Below are 12,213 nucleotides of genomic sequence, written 5' to 3'. Positions count from 1 at the left end.
AATTAAAACATAGTAAAATGCCCATTTAAAACATACATCCTAACTTATACATTAGGATGAAAATACTTAAAATATTATTTCCCAGTCCTCAAACAGTAAGTTTGATTGTTAAATAATAGTTTCTTTATTTGTCACATCTAACATGCATATCACCTTTATTGACGTGTGTATCTAAAAACATCTACATATGATTCTGACATCTTGCTAAGGTGTGTTTGGGATGTTATTCAGTGCTTTTCCTTCATGTCATTTTTTTTTAATATTATATTGAGCTTTTTGGTTGTAAATAAAAATTGTTCCTTTTAAACCAGCTCCTAAAATACACACTGAGAGACATATTTACTTTCCATTAAATTGGGATATCAGAAGTCTAGAGGCTGTCTTCCTGGAAAACAGCAGCTGGAGAGAGATTGTGCCTGATATGCCTGTGCTTCCAAAGCCACTATTGGTCTGCAGTGTGTTCCTCTCCAACCATAAAGGCCCTCCACACTGGGCATAATCCTCACCAGGACCTCAGGCTTCCAGAAATCAAAAGTCAGGAAGGCAAGGTTGTCTTTGGTGACAAAGTTTAACCAAGGGACCAACTTTGTGAAATGGGGTGACAAAAGAATTACAAGGAGAAATAATTAACATCTCAAATTATCCTGCCCTCTTTATATGAGGAGGATTTAGAAAAATGGAAGAAAGGATATGACAGAAGATATTCAGTGAGGCATTGCTTTGGCTTCAGCAGTTTTGGAGAATCTGGGAAGTGCTGGTGGATTTAGTTTTTGGAATGGAAAACGAAGACTATGTTTTGTTAGAGAGGAAAGGAAGAATGGCCAATGAATATCTAAAGTCCTGTGCTTCAGTGCCTAATATGGCGGTTTCTGAACAATCCTAGGAAGGCTGACCCTGGGTCACAGGAAAGATGTTCTCTTTTTGATGCATTATTCTCAAGGTACTGGTAAGAGCTTTGGACTGCAGTGAAAATAGATAATTCTCACTGTCATGAATACCTAAAATCATCACATTTCTGCAGTAACCTTTTTAACAGCTTTTTTGAGCTTTATGGCATTTACATACCATAAAATTCACTGATTTAAAGTATACAATTAAGTGGTTGTTATATGCAGTAAATTTTAAAAGCAGGGTGCTTCAACAGAAAATAAATAATAATTTTATTTTTAAGAAAGGATAATTACAGTGGTCTTCTTTTATCTGAGAGGGAGATACATTCTAAGACCCCGAATGGATGCTTGAAACCATGGATAGTACCAAACTCCATGTATACTATGTTTTTTCCTTTACATGCATGCCTATGAAAAAGTTTATAAATTAGGTTCAGTAAGAGATTCATAACAACTAATAATAAAATAGAAAAATTATAACAATATTCAGGAAACATGCAATTTAAAACTTATGAATTGGCTGGACATGGTGGCTCATGCCTGTAATCCCAACACTTTGGGAGGCCAAGGCATGTAGATCAAAAGTTAGCCCGGTGTGTGGCAGGCGCCTATAATCCCATCTACTCAGGAGGCTGAGGCACGAGAATTGCTTGAACCCAGGAGGCAGAAGTTGCAGTGAGCTGAGATTACCCCACTGCCCTCCAAGCCTTGGCAACAGAGCAAGACTCCATCTCAAAATAAATAAATAAATCTTATGAATTGTTTATTTCTGGGATTTTTCATTTAATATTTTTGGACCATGGATAACTGAAACCATGGAAAGTGAAACCATAATAAGGAAGGACTACTATATTCAATTTTTACTGTGTGTCAAGTACTATTCTAAGCACCTTTTTTACATAAAGTTATTTAACCTTTATAACAATCCCATAAGATAGGATTATTCTCATTTTACAGATGAAGTAACTAAAGAAGAGAAGTTAAGTAACTTGCTTGGGGTCACACTGCCAGTAAGTGGCAGAGCTGAGGTTCAAACTTGAGCAGTCTGGCCCGTCCTTCAACTACTAGGTTATACGACCTACAATAAGTAGTTTATTGACAGATAGTGGTGATGCTGCTGAACTAGCTGAACTGAAAATTTTTTATAAACTCTTTTGCCTTTATTCCGAGAGCCAGATTTTCATCCTGACATAAATTATTGAAGGATAAATTTACTCCAAAATTTAAATTGTATATTCCCTAAAATCATGTTTTAAAACATGGCTTAAAAAATATATTTTATATTTAAGTCAAAAATCCTATTCTGTGATTCTTTAAAATGTTTGTATCTTTATCATGCTTTCATTTTTAACTTGTTTTTTAAAAAGTTACTTTTTCCTTTTACTGTTCCTCCATCTTAAGTCTTAGTGATATAATTGAAACTAAGATTCTTGCATGGTTTTAATGTATTTCAGACTTTCATTCACTAGCTTCCGCTTTAGAGTCTGACATGTGCCACTAAGGGTCTTCATTAATTCATTCCCCTTTTTTGTCTTCCCTGTATATTCCTAAAAGCTGAATTATTTTCTTTTTATTGTTTGTTTTCTTTTTTTCAGCAATGCGGCCACTTAGCATGTCTTACAGTTTTGACTTGTCAGGTAAAAAAAACAAAAACACTTTCACACCTGACGTGGGTTTTGTGGTTTCTGTGAAATACATTTCATTCATCTGCTTGTTCAAACATACTAAGAAAGAAAATGGAAAGGCTTCCTCTAAGCTCTGGTCAGTAAAATAAAACCATTCTGCTTATTTGAAAACAATATACGTTAAAAAGATATAAGACTACAATAAACCTGTTTTCTTCCAAGGAATTATGGAAGAACCATCAAACCATACTCATGGTTCTAGAAGATGGTGCCCATCTTATGGCAGCTGTCACTCCCCGGGCTCTTCTAGAGCAATGAGGTTAAAGCCCACAGCAGAACCTTTGCCCTAAGAGAATAGAAAAAGCTTTATAGAAACAAAATTCTGACAAACCTACTTCCTGTTCTCTAAAGCATTCAGTTATTTAAGTAACTAAACTTAAAATGGTTATCTACTTCAAATGACTACTGCACCTCAGTTGATGGGCAAGAGCTGTGTTTTATATCTTTGTGTTCAGTGGATAGAGCCTAGTCATGAATGACTTTGAATGCTGGTTAAGATTATAAAAATACAAGAGCATTGTAATAGCTTTGGTTGTAATATATAATTATGTGCCTCAGGTTTGTAGTACAAGTTTAGACCCTTCTGTTAAACAGACAGCAGTTAATAGTGAAATGACTAAATTTGATCTATAAAATTAATCCCCCCCCCCTTTTTTTTTCTTTTTTCTCTTTTTTGAGACAGAGTCTCGCTCTGTCAACCAGGCTGGAGAGCAGTGGCACCATCTCAGCTCACTGCAACCTCTGCCTCCCAGGTTCAAGCGATTCTCCTGCCTCAGCCTCCCAAATAGCTGGGACTACAGGCATATGCCACCACGCCCTGCTAATTTTTGTATTTTTTAGTAGAGACGGGGTTTCACCAAGTTGGCCAGGATGGTCTCAATCTCTTGACCTTGTGATCCACCCGCCTCGGCCTCCCAACGTGCTGGGATTACAGGCATGAGCCACTTTGCCCGGCCAAATTAACCCTCTTTTTGAATCAAAACTTTAAATATGTATGAGTGAATTTTCTTTAATTTATTTACTTTAGAAAATAAAGACGGTTTCACCATGTTGCCCAAGCTGGTCTTGAACTCCTGGACTTAAGCAATCCACCAATCTTGGCCACCCAAAGTGCTAGGAATACACACCACCTCACCCAGCCAGGTGAATTTTCAAAGCCAACTTAATCCCAATAAAATATTTTGTATTTTAGAGTTTTTAATTTTAGAAGCTACTGTTTTAAATATAAAATGAGATGAGATGTTAGCACAAGTATTTTCTTTTAAATGCCATGGAGTGCCTCTTAAGATGCAAAGAATTGTTGGCGTATCTTACATACAAATTCATATTTAAAGAGTTCTGGTATACTCTGTATATGAATGTTTACTGAGTATCTTCAGCTACAAAGCTAGTTTCCAGCTGTTTTTAAATCTTCTGTTTATTTGTGTAGGTCTCAGGCATGACTATAATATTTTACAATCATTTACTTACTATTTTGACTGACCACTGAAGAGCTTTTTCTATTTTCTTTATTCATTTGGCAATTTTAATTTTTTCAGCCATTTGCAAAGTGACCTTGTAAAAAATTTGGTCTGGAAAATAAATTCAGAAGCATATATCACTACTAAAGGTGGCAGTATACATTACAAATACTCTATCTCTTTTGAATATCTACACAAGATGCCCTCATTAGTTGGACTGTAATAAGAAAGGGGGAGTGGTTGGGTGCCTAAACACATTGACCATTGGCTAATCTAAATTAGGCACACATTGCTGATCTTGACAGTATGCATGCTCACACACCTCATATATAGGTGTGTTGTGTGTTTTTGCAGTCTACACAATGGGAAGAAAGCTCTTGGTACTTAAATTCCTTGATGTAAAAGGGTAGCAGAGAATTTTTATCTGGTTTCACTGCTTATTGTTTGCTATAATTTATTTCATGTCTTCATGTACTTTGTGACTTCCTAATGCTTCATTCTTGATTTCTTGTGCTGCTTTTATGTTTTTCATTGTTGCATTTTCACTGTTAATTATAATTTCCCAAATTATAAATAAAAAGATTGATTCATTCTCCTAACTTAAATGCAAAAATTGGAGTGCATTTTCTGAGTTGGAAATTGAACAAAGTAAACATATAGTGTAGATGATAAGTCTGAACTTCAGTGTAGAATATGACATAATGAAGTATATTCTGCTGCTTAAGTATATTTTACAAATATAATTCTTAGTGAAAATCTTAATCTATTCAGCATCATTTATGGTAAGTATAACTTATTTTTCCTATACAGATATTAAGTATATAATGTATATTCCAGTCACATTTCCTTCCACTAAATAAGGCAGCAGACACATACATTTAATATCATGGGTATGCATTTTAGGTTCTAAGCCTAAGTTATGTGACTTCTAAAGCTTTATCAAAATATTTCACCTCTTAAAATATTTTACTTACATATAAATATCACCAGTTTTTTTAAGAAATGCCATCTTATGTACAAGAAATACAAAGCCTATCCAAGTGTTTTGCTTTTCTCTTTTGATACATTGAAATAAAAATGATAACTTATTCATTTAAACAGAAAACTGTAAGTAATCAAACTTCTTAAAAATGCATTTGCTGGATGCAGAGGCTCACGCCTGTAATCCCAACACTTTGGAACGCTCAGGTGGGTGGTTTGCTTAAGCCCAGGAATTTAAAATAAGACCAGCCTGGGCAACATGGCAAAACCATGTCTACACACACACACACAATATAAAAAATTAGCTGGGTGTGGTGGCACATGCCTGTAGTCCCAGCTACTTGACAGGCTGAGGTGGGAGTGTTACCTGAGCCTGAGAGGTCAAGGCTGCAGTGAGCCATGGTTGCACCACTGCACTCCAAACTAGGCAACAGAATGAGACCCTGTCTCCAAAAAAAAAAAAAAAAAAGTTCAATTAAGTCTTTTACAGCTCTGTGGTGTGAGATAAAATCACTCAGTGTTTAGATCATCTTGAAACTTGGCTGTTTCATAGCCCATTTTTTATTTATTCAGTTTTTCTCAAAGCTTTGAATTTAGTACAGATGTTTTCTTTCAGTAGTGTCAGTCAATTAGCTAAAATAACTGTTATCAATCTCATAGCACAGGGTTCAGGAAATTAGAGAGCTATTGGACAATTTCTCAAATCCACTGCATTGAGAATGAAGTGAACTCAGGGCAGCCACTGTCATTTGACAGCATTCCTTAAACTTCAGATCATCTGCCATCTTTATGATTTTTTGCCAGCATTAAATGCCACCAATACTATTAAAAAACTTTAATCTGCCATAAACAACTTTAAACATTTCTTAAGCAATAAAACCATGGATCTTAAAATACAGTGTTTTCTTCTGCAGCAAAAAAAATACAGGTTTTTTTTTTCTTCTGCAGCATGTTAAAATAAATATGTAGCCACCAAAACTATTTGAGTGTTCCTCATGCAGTGGTATGGATACAGTGCTACTCTTAGGGAAACTCTGGCTTGGTCGATTTGAAATGTAGGACCAGCGTGGGAAGCTGGTTGTGTTTCTCATATTATGATAACTCCTATTATAGTAATTAGAGAGTGATCTGCTGCCAGGTCAACAGTGGGAGCCTCTGTGAGAATGTGGCTAGGAGAGGGGGAAGGTGTGTGCATTTGAACTACTTGCGCTTTCTCTTAGAAAATTCCTACAAAATGTTAACAATTCTGTTTCCCATCATATCTCCTTTTAGAAGATTCCTACAAATGTCAACAATTCTATTTCTCATTCTGTCTCCTTATTGAAAGATTTATTTATTTAAAGATTTTTACCTTTATAATTTGTATAAAACCTTGCTGCCTTTTGTCTTTTGTCCCTTTCAGCACTCCCCACCACCATCACCAATTATTTATTTATTCTAGCTATTTAATGCCTGGGAAGATAATAGTAAAATAAAAGCATGAGTTGTCAAGTTCTCAATTAACAATTTTACATAAAAAGATAAAATAATTAATGGACAGCTGTTTTTCCTTCTTTCTTTTCCTTCTCTCTTCTCTTTCCCTTTTTTCTTTTCCTTCCGTTATTTCTAGCTTGTTCAAACCCTTCAAAAATGAGCAGGAATTATAAATATTAAATAAGATAGATATCATTTGTAATAAGAAACAATTTACATGGTTCTTACAAATAACGTCAGAAAAAGCTGCACTAGAACACATGTACATACCAAATGTTTCCTGGAGCTCTACCTTTCATATTTAAGGTGTGTAAATATCACTTGTTGAGGGGAAAATATCCTACTGTAAACAAACATTCTTGGGGGAGTTTCTTTTGTTCATTTTTTTGAGACAGAGTCTCACTTTGATTCTCCTGCCTCAGCCTCCCGAGTAGCTGGGATTACAGGCATCCACCACCATGCCTAGTAATTCTTATATTTTTAGTGGAGGTGGGGTTTCACCATGTTGGTCAGGCTGGTCTCCAACTCCTGACCTCAAGTGATACTCCTCCCTGGCCTCCCAAAGTGCTGGGATTATAGGCATGAGCCACCATGTTGGGCCACATTCTCATGTTTTATAGTAACCTCAGTTACATTGCTTTCCCCTCTAAAAGAGCATCAGTCACTCTTTTTCACTTCAGTACTTAGCATGCCCTTTGCCCTACCTATGGCAGCCTCACAGACTGTCCTCATGCAAAGAGCAGTCAAATGTGCTGGTCTATAAATTACATCATGCAGTAACTGCTCTTTTTCACTTCTAAATACTCCGATTTTATAGTTACTAAATTTAGCCCATTTTTAACTCTTCATTTGAGATACATGTTCCACTTGCCTTGGAGGATTCCAGGCTGTGGTACTTATAAGCAGGCCTTCAGAGGCAGTACTGACAAAGACTCACGGATCAGCTGTGGCACAACACCACGGTGTGTCACTCTGGCCAAATCCATCTAAGCCTTAGTTTACTTACTCACCAATAGAGATCAAAATCAGATGAATAATTGCTAATGTTTATTGTTCACTGCCTGTACTGGGCACAGAATTTTATATGCAATTAATAACCTGTTTAATGCTCACAAGTCCGCATCTGTTATTATTCTTATTTTACAGACGAAGAGAGATTATGTGGCTTACTCTGAGTGTAACAACTAGCAGTAGAGACCCAAACCGTCTGCATCATACCACACTATAGACTGCCTCATTGCCTGTCATTTGTTGTATTGCCTTCCCATCCATATTTAAGCTCTTAATAATTTAAATCAGATTCATCAGAGGAAAAATATCCCAGACTCTGCGTTCACATTAAATTGTTTATATGAATATAGATTATTAGCTATTTTTATTTTTAAATCAAAACTTTTTCTTACAGCCATGTGTCTGGTAAGGCTTTGTGTGTGTCCTGTCTTCATCTGTATATCACTAGATCATCAGAGGCTGTGAAGTAAACTAGCTTCTCTCAGCCTTAGTTTCTTCATCTGAAAATAAAGAAGTTGAAGTCAGTTATCTGTAGGATTCCTTTTAACTCTAAATTCTAATCTACAAGTATGAATATGTAATTATTCATTTAAGCTTCCTTTAATTGAATCTGATAGTTATATCCAACCAGAAAAAGTTTCCTATACATAGGCAAGGTGTTACTGAATCAAGCCTCTGTTTTTGTGTGAAATGCTTTGTTACCTGGTATGCTTCCAACACAGATAACCTTTCTTGGCTCAAGAAAAGGTAAGCTTTTGCTTTTTTATCAGATGTAACTACCCCTGAAACTACAAAGAATCTTGTGGAGTCGTCTGTGGTGAATGGAGGTTTGACATCACAAACAAAAGAAAACGGGTTAAGTACCGCTCAACAGATGCCTGCACAGCGGAAGAAGCTCCTCAAAGCCCCAACTCTGGCCGAACTGGACAGCTCTGAGTCTGAGGTGAGGCCCTGGTTCACACAGCTTGACTCCACGATGAGGGTGCTTAATGCTCTCTGACCCGCTTTACTGATTATCTTGCTTCAGTTGTTGCTTCATCTCTTCCCATTTTTCAACCAATAAAGCTAGGATTAAAATTAATTTGGTTTGCAGGAAATTAAATAGTAGATTACTTTCTATTATTAGTAAAGACCAATATAGTGGCTGTAGTTTATAGAACACTATAATTTTTGTTGGACATGTTGGCTCACATCTATAATCCCAGCACTTTGGTAGTCCAAGGCAGGAGTATTGCTGAACCCAGGAGTTTGAGACCAGCCTGGGCAACATAGCAAGACAGGTACAGTAGCACATACTCTGGTCCCAGCTACTTGGGAGACTGAGGCAGGAGGATTCCTTGAGCCCAGGAGTTCAAGTCTGCAGTGAGCTGTGATTGCACCACTGCATTCCAGTCTGGGCAACGGAGTGAGACTCTGTCTCAAATAAATAAAGTCTTAAATTTTAAGTGGGGTTAAAACAAGTCAACAGTTTTCCAACTTATATTACCTTAATCTCTTCCTGTTTATTTGAGGAAGGAAAAGATAAAAACATTTTTCATAGATCCTTCTCCCTCTAAAATGCACACACACATATACACACACTCACACTTAGGATTATTATTCTTGCAATAGTAATACCAACAGACAAAATTCCAAAACAGAAAATTCTAATAGTATTCTCCAGGTTTCATCCTACACCTACTGCCCTTTGCGGAGGGGGAAAGATCTCATATCCTTCCTGATGTCAACATCCACCTATATACTAATGCTTCCCATAGCATCTCAGGCCCCCATCTGCAGTGTCAGTATTATATTCATCATTGCCTGTGGGTCTCCACTGCCCCTTCCTCAAAATCAACTTAGGTAAAATGAAATTCTCTTCTTCCCCTCCTTCTCCCTCACCCACTTGCTAAACCAAAAACGCACACACCCTAGCTACATACACATGCATGCGACACACACACACCCTAACTACACATACACACACACCCTAACTACACACGCAGGTACACACACACACCCCTAGCTTCTCATCTTCTGCTTGCTCTCCTAGTTGCTGGCTCCATACAACCCATGTTCATCCAAGGTATAATCTGAGGAATTATTCCTTAATTCTCCTCTCATCCATCTCCATCCCATTCCAAACAATACCAATAATAATTTTGCTATTAAAGGTTTTTCAAACATTAGTAACAAGAAGAAATATTTGTATTATTAACGTCAGTCTCTCTCTCTCTCTTGCTGTCGCTTCAGTCTGTCTGACTTTTCTTCTTGACTCCCCAAATTCCATCTTGCATTCACTGCTCTTTGAAACTCCCACTTAAAACCTTCAGAAGGCTCCCTGGCATTTACAGAATAAAATTCATGTCCCCTGATCACATGCCTGCAGACACCTCTGGTCTGACGTCATGCCTTCACAGCCTCTGGTTTATGCCTTAGCCATGCACAGTCGTTCAGTTTTCCTGCACAGTTTATCGGTACTCTGCTTGGTGCTTAGACGTGTCTGCAGTCTGCCCCTCACATCCTTCTCAGAGTTAGCATTGGCCTCACTTTGTCTTAGGAAGTCTCCCGGACACCACTAGCCTGCCAGGACCCCTTCTCCTTGATTCTATCATAACCCACTCATCCCTCTGTTTCACTGGAAGGCTTAACATTCTGTCATATAATTATTCACTTATTTCTCTCTCCTACCAGAGTACATGCTCCCTGAGAGGAGCTGAATTTACTTTATATCTCCAGTTTCTAACACCGAGTAGACACTCAAGTATTTAGATAAATTCATATTAACCTATAAGAACAGTGATTTACATTTTAAAAGCCTCTAGCTCAGTTATCATCTAGACAGAGCCTAATTCGGTAGCCACTTTCACATGTGGCTATTTAAATTTAAGTTATATTAAAATTAAATAAATGAAGAACTCAGTTTCTCAGTTATGGCACTCAAGGCCCCAGGAGCTCCTGTGACTAGTGGCTACACAGATCACAGTCCCTTCACAGAGAGTTCGACTGGGAGGCACTAATTTGCAGCTGCCAGGAGCTCACCTTCTTATACCCCACCCCCACAGACCTACTTTTAAGTCCTTTCCTAGTCCTCTTTTATTACCTCATGAGGCAAGACTACACAGCAAGCCATGATCAAATAAATTTGCAGACTCTTTAACCTTCCTTGTGGTACTCTTTTTGAAAATAAAGTGATAATGCCCCAAATTCAAGTCTTGAGATGATTTGCTAGGCACATTATTCTTTTTTTTTTTTTTTTTTTTTTATTTTATTTTATTTTATTTTTTTTTTGAGACGGAGTTTCGCTCTTGTTACCCAGGCTGGAGTGCAATGGCGCGATCTCAGCTCACCGCAACCTCCGTCTCCTGGGTTCAGGCAATTCTCCTGCCTCAGCCTCCTGAGTAGCTGGGATTACAGGCACGCGCCACCATGCCCAGCTAATTTTCTGTATTAGTAGAGACGGGGTTTCACCATGTTGACCAGGATGGTCTCGATCTCTTGACCTCGTGATCCACCCGCCTCGGCCTCCCAAAGTGCTGGGATTACAGGCTTGAGCCACCGCGCCCGGCCCATTATTCTTAACCAAAGAGAGGCCATTAAATGTATTGAAATGTTAACATTTAGAAAACGCAGATAAACTGAAGCCTTTCTCTTTTTTTTTTTTTTTTTTTTTCGAGACACAGTCTCACTCTGTCGCCTAGGCTGGAATGCAGTGGCACCATCTCGGCTCACTGCAACCTCTACCTCCCGGTTCAAGTGATTCTCATGCCTCAGCCTCCCAAGTAGCTGGGATTACAGGTGGCTGCCACCACGCCCGGCTAATTTTTGTATTTTTAGTAGAGGCAGGGTTTCACCATGTTGGTCAGGCTGGTCTTGATCTGACCTCAAGTGATCTGCCTGCCTTAGCATTCCCAAGTGCAGGAATTAGAGGCGTGAGCCACCATGCCCGGCCAAAGTCTTTATTTTTAGTCAACTGTTTCAAGTTTGGAGTTTGTATTAAAGTTTTAATAAACGTTCTACTGGTAAGACACAGTAGTTCTTTTTAATAGTGGTAGGTGAATTGTGTTTAGTCTAAACACTCTGTTAACATTAGCTAATTTCAGATTATCAGCTAGTTAAAGACAACTCAGAAGAAGGTCTGTTGTAAAGCCAGTTAATGAACTGACATTTATATAGACATGAATGAACATCTGGAAACTCAAACTGTGTTTCCTTGCAGTATGAATTAATAAGGACTGTTCTCCATGTGGCACCTGCCCTAGGCCCGCTTGGGGTATGTGGACTGGATGCTGAAATGGACACTTCCATCTTGTCAGCCATCAGCATATTCTCCTCCTGATGAGGGGAGCTGATTCTGTGATCTCCAGGTCTCTTCCAGTTCCAAAACATGGCAGTTTTGCCCCAGAAAAATGAAATTGGAAAAGATGTCAAGGAATTCTGTCTATTCCTAAACCAAGATTGACTTACTTCTGGTCATATTTACTGTCTTACAAATGGCCACAAATTCAAAGACTGTTAAATACATCCCGTATCATATTACGTGGGCTCTCTTTGTTCACATTTTTTAGTAATTTTTTGTTCACTACTTCTTAGTGCATTTTTAAACTCTTCTCCTATTCTTTTCACCAACATTTTTTTTTCCAGTACCACTCCATTTTTTCCAGTCAAATATTTATTGAATACCTTCAGTAACTACTAAAGGTAGAGGCAGAAATATGATGGTCATCACTGTCC

The 12,213-nt window shown here is 37.9% G+C and overlaps 1 protein-coding gene across 4 annotated transcripts in view; it reads left to right on the top strand.

Moving 5' to 3' along the window:
- SPIRE1 (spire type actin nucleation factor 1) overlaps positions 1-12,213 on the top strand; it is a 224,313-nt gene that overhangs the window by 177,734 nt on the left and 34,366 nt on the right. For 2 of the 4 annotated variants that reach the window (XM_064379429.1, XM_064379431.1), the window contains 2 exons: positions 2,486-2,527; positions 8,271-8,443. In XM_064379429.1, coding sequence (XP_064235499.1) covers positions 2,486-2,527; positions 8,271-8,443 — 215 coding nt within the window. The remainder of the gene's footprint in view (positions 1-2,485; positions 2,528-8,270; positions 8,444-12,213) is intronic. The other 2 variants (XM_064379430.1, XM_064379432.1) reach the window with 1 other exon arrangement.

This window comes from Aotus nancymaae, unplaced genomic scaffold (assembly GCF_030222135.1).
Source record: "Aotus nancymaae isolate 86718 unplaced genomic scaffold, 86718_ANA_hifiasm-v0.15.2.pri h1tg000020l, whole genome shotgun sequence".
In the NCBI taxonomy this organism is placed as follows: domain Eukaryota; kingdom Metazoa; phylum Chordata; class Mammalia; order Primates; family Aotidae; genus Aotus; species Aotus nancymaae.
Note: the sequence above shows the minus strand (reverse complement) of the source record. Positions and strands in the feature narration are given on the sequence as shown.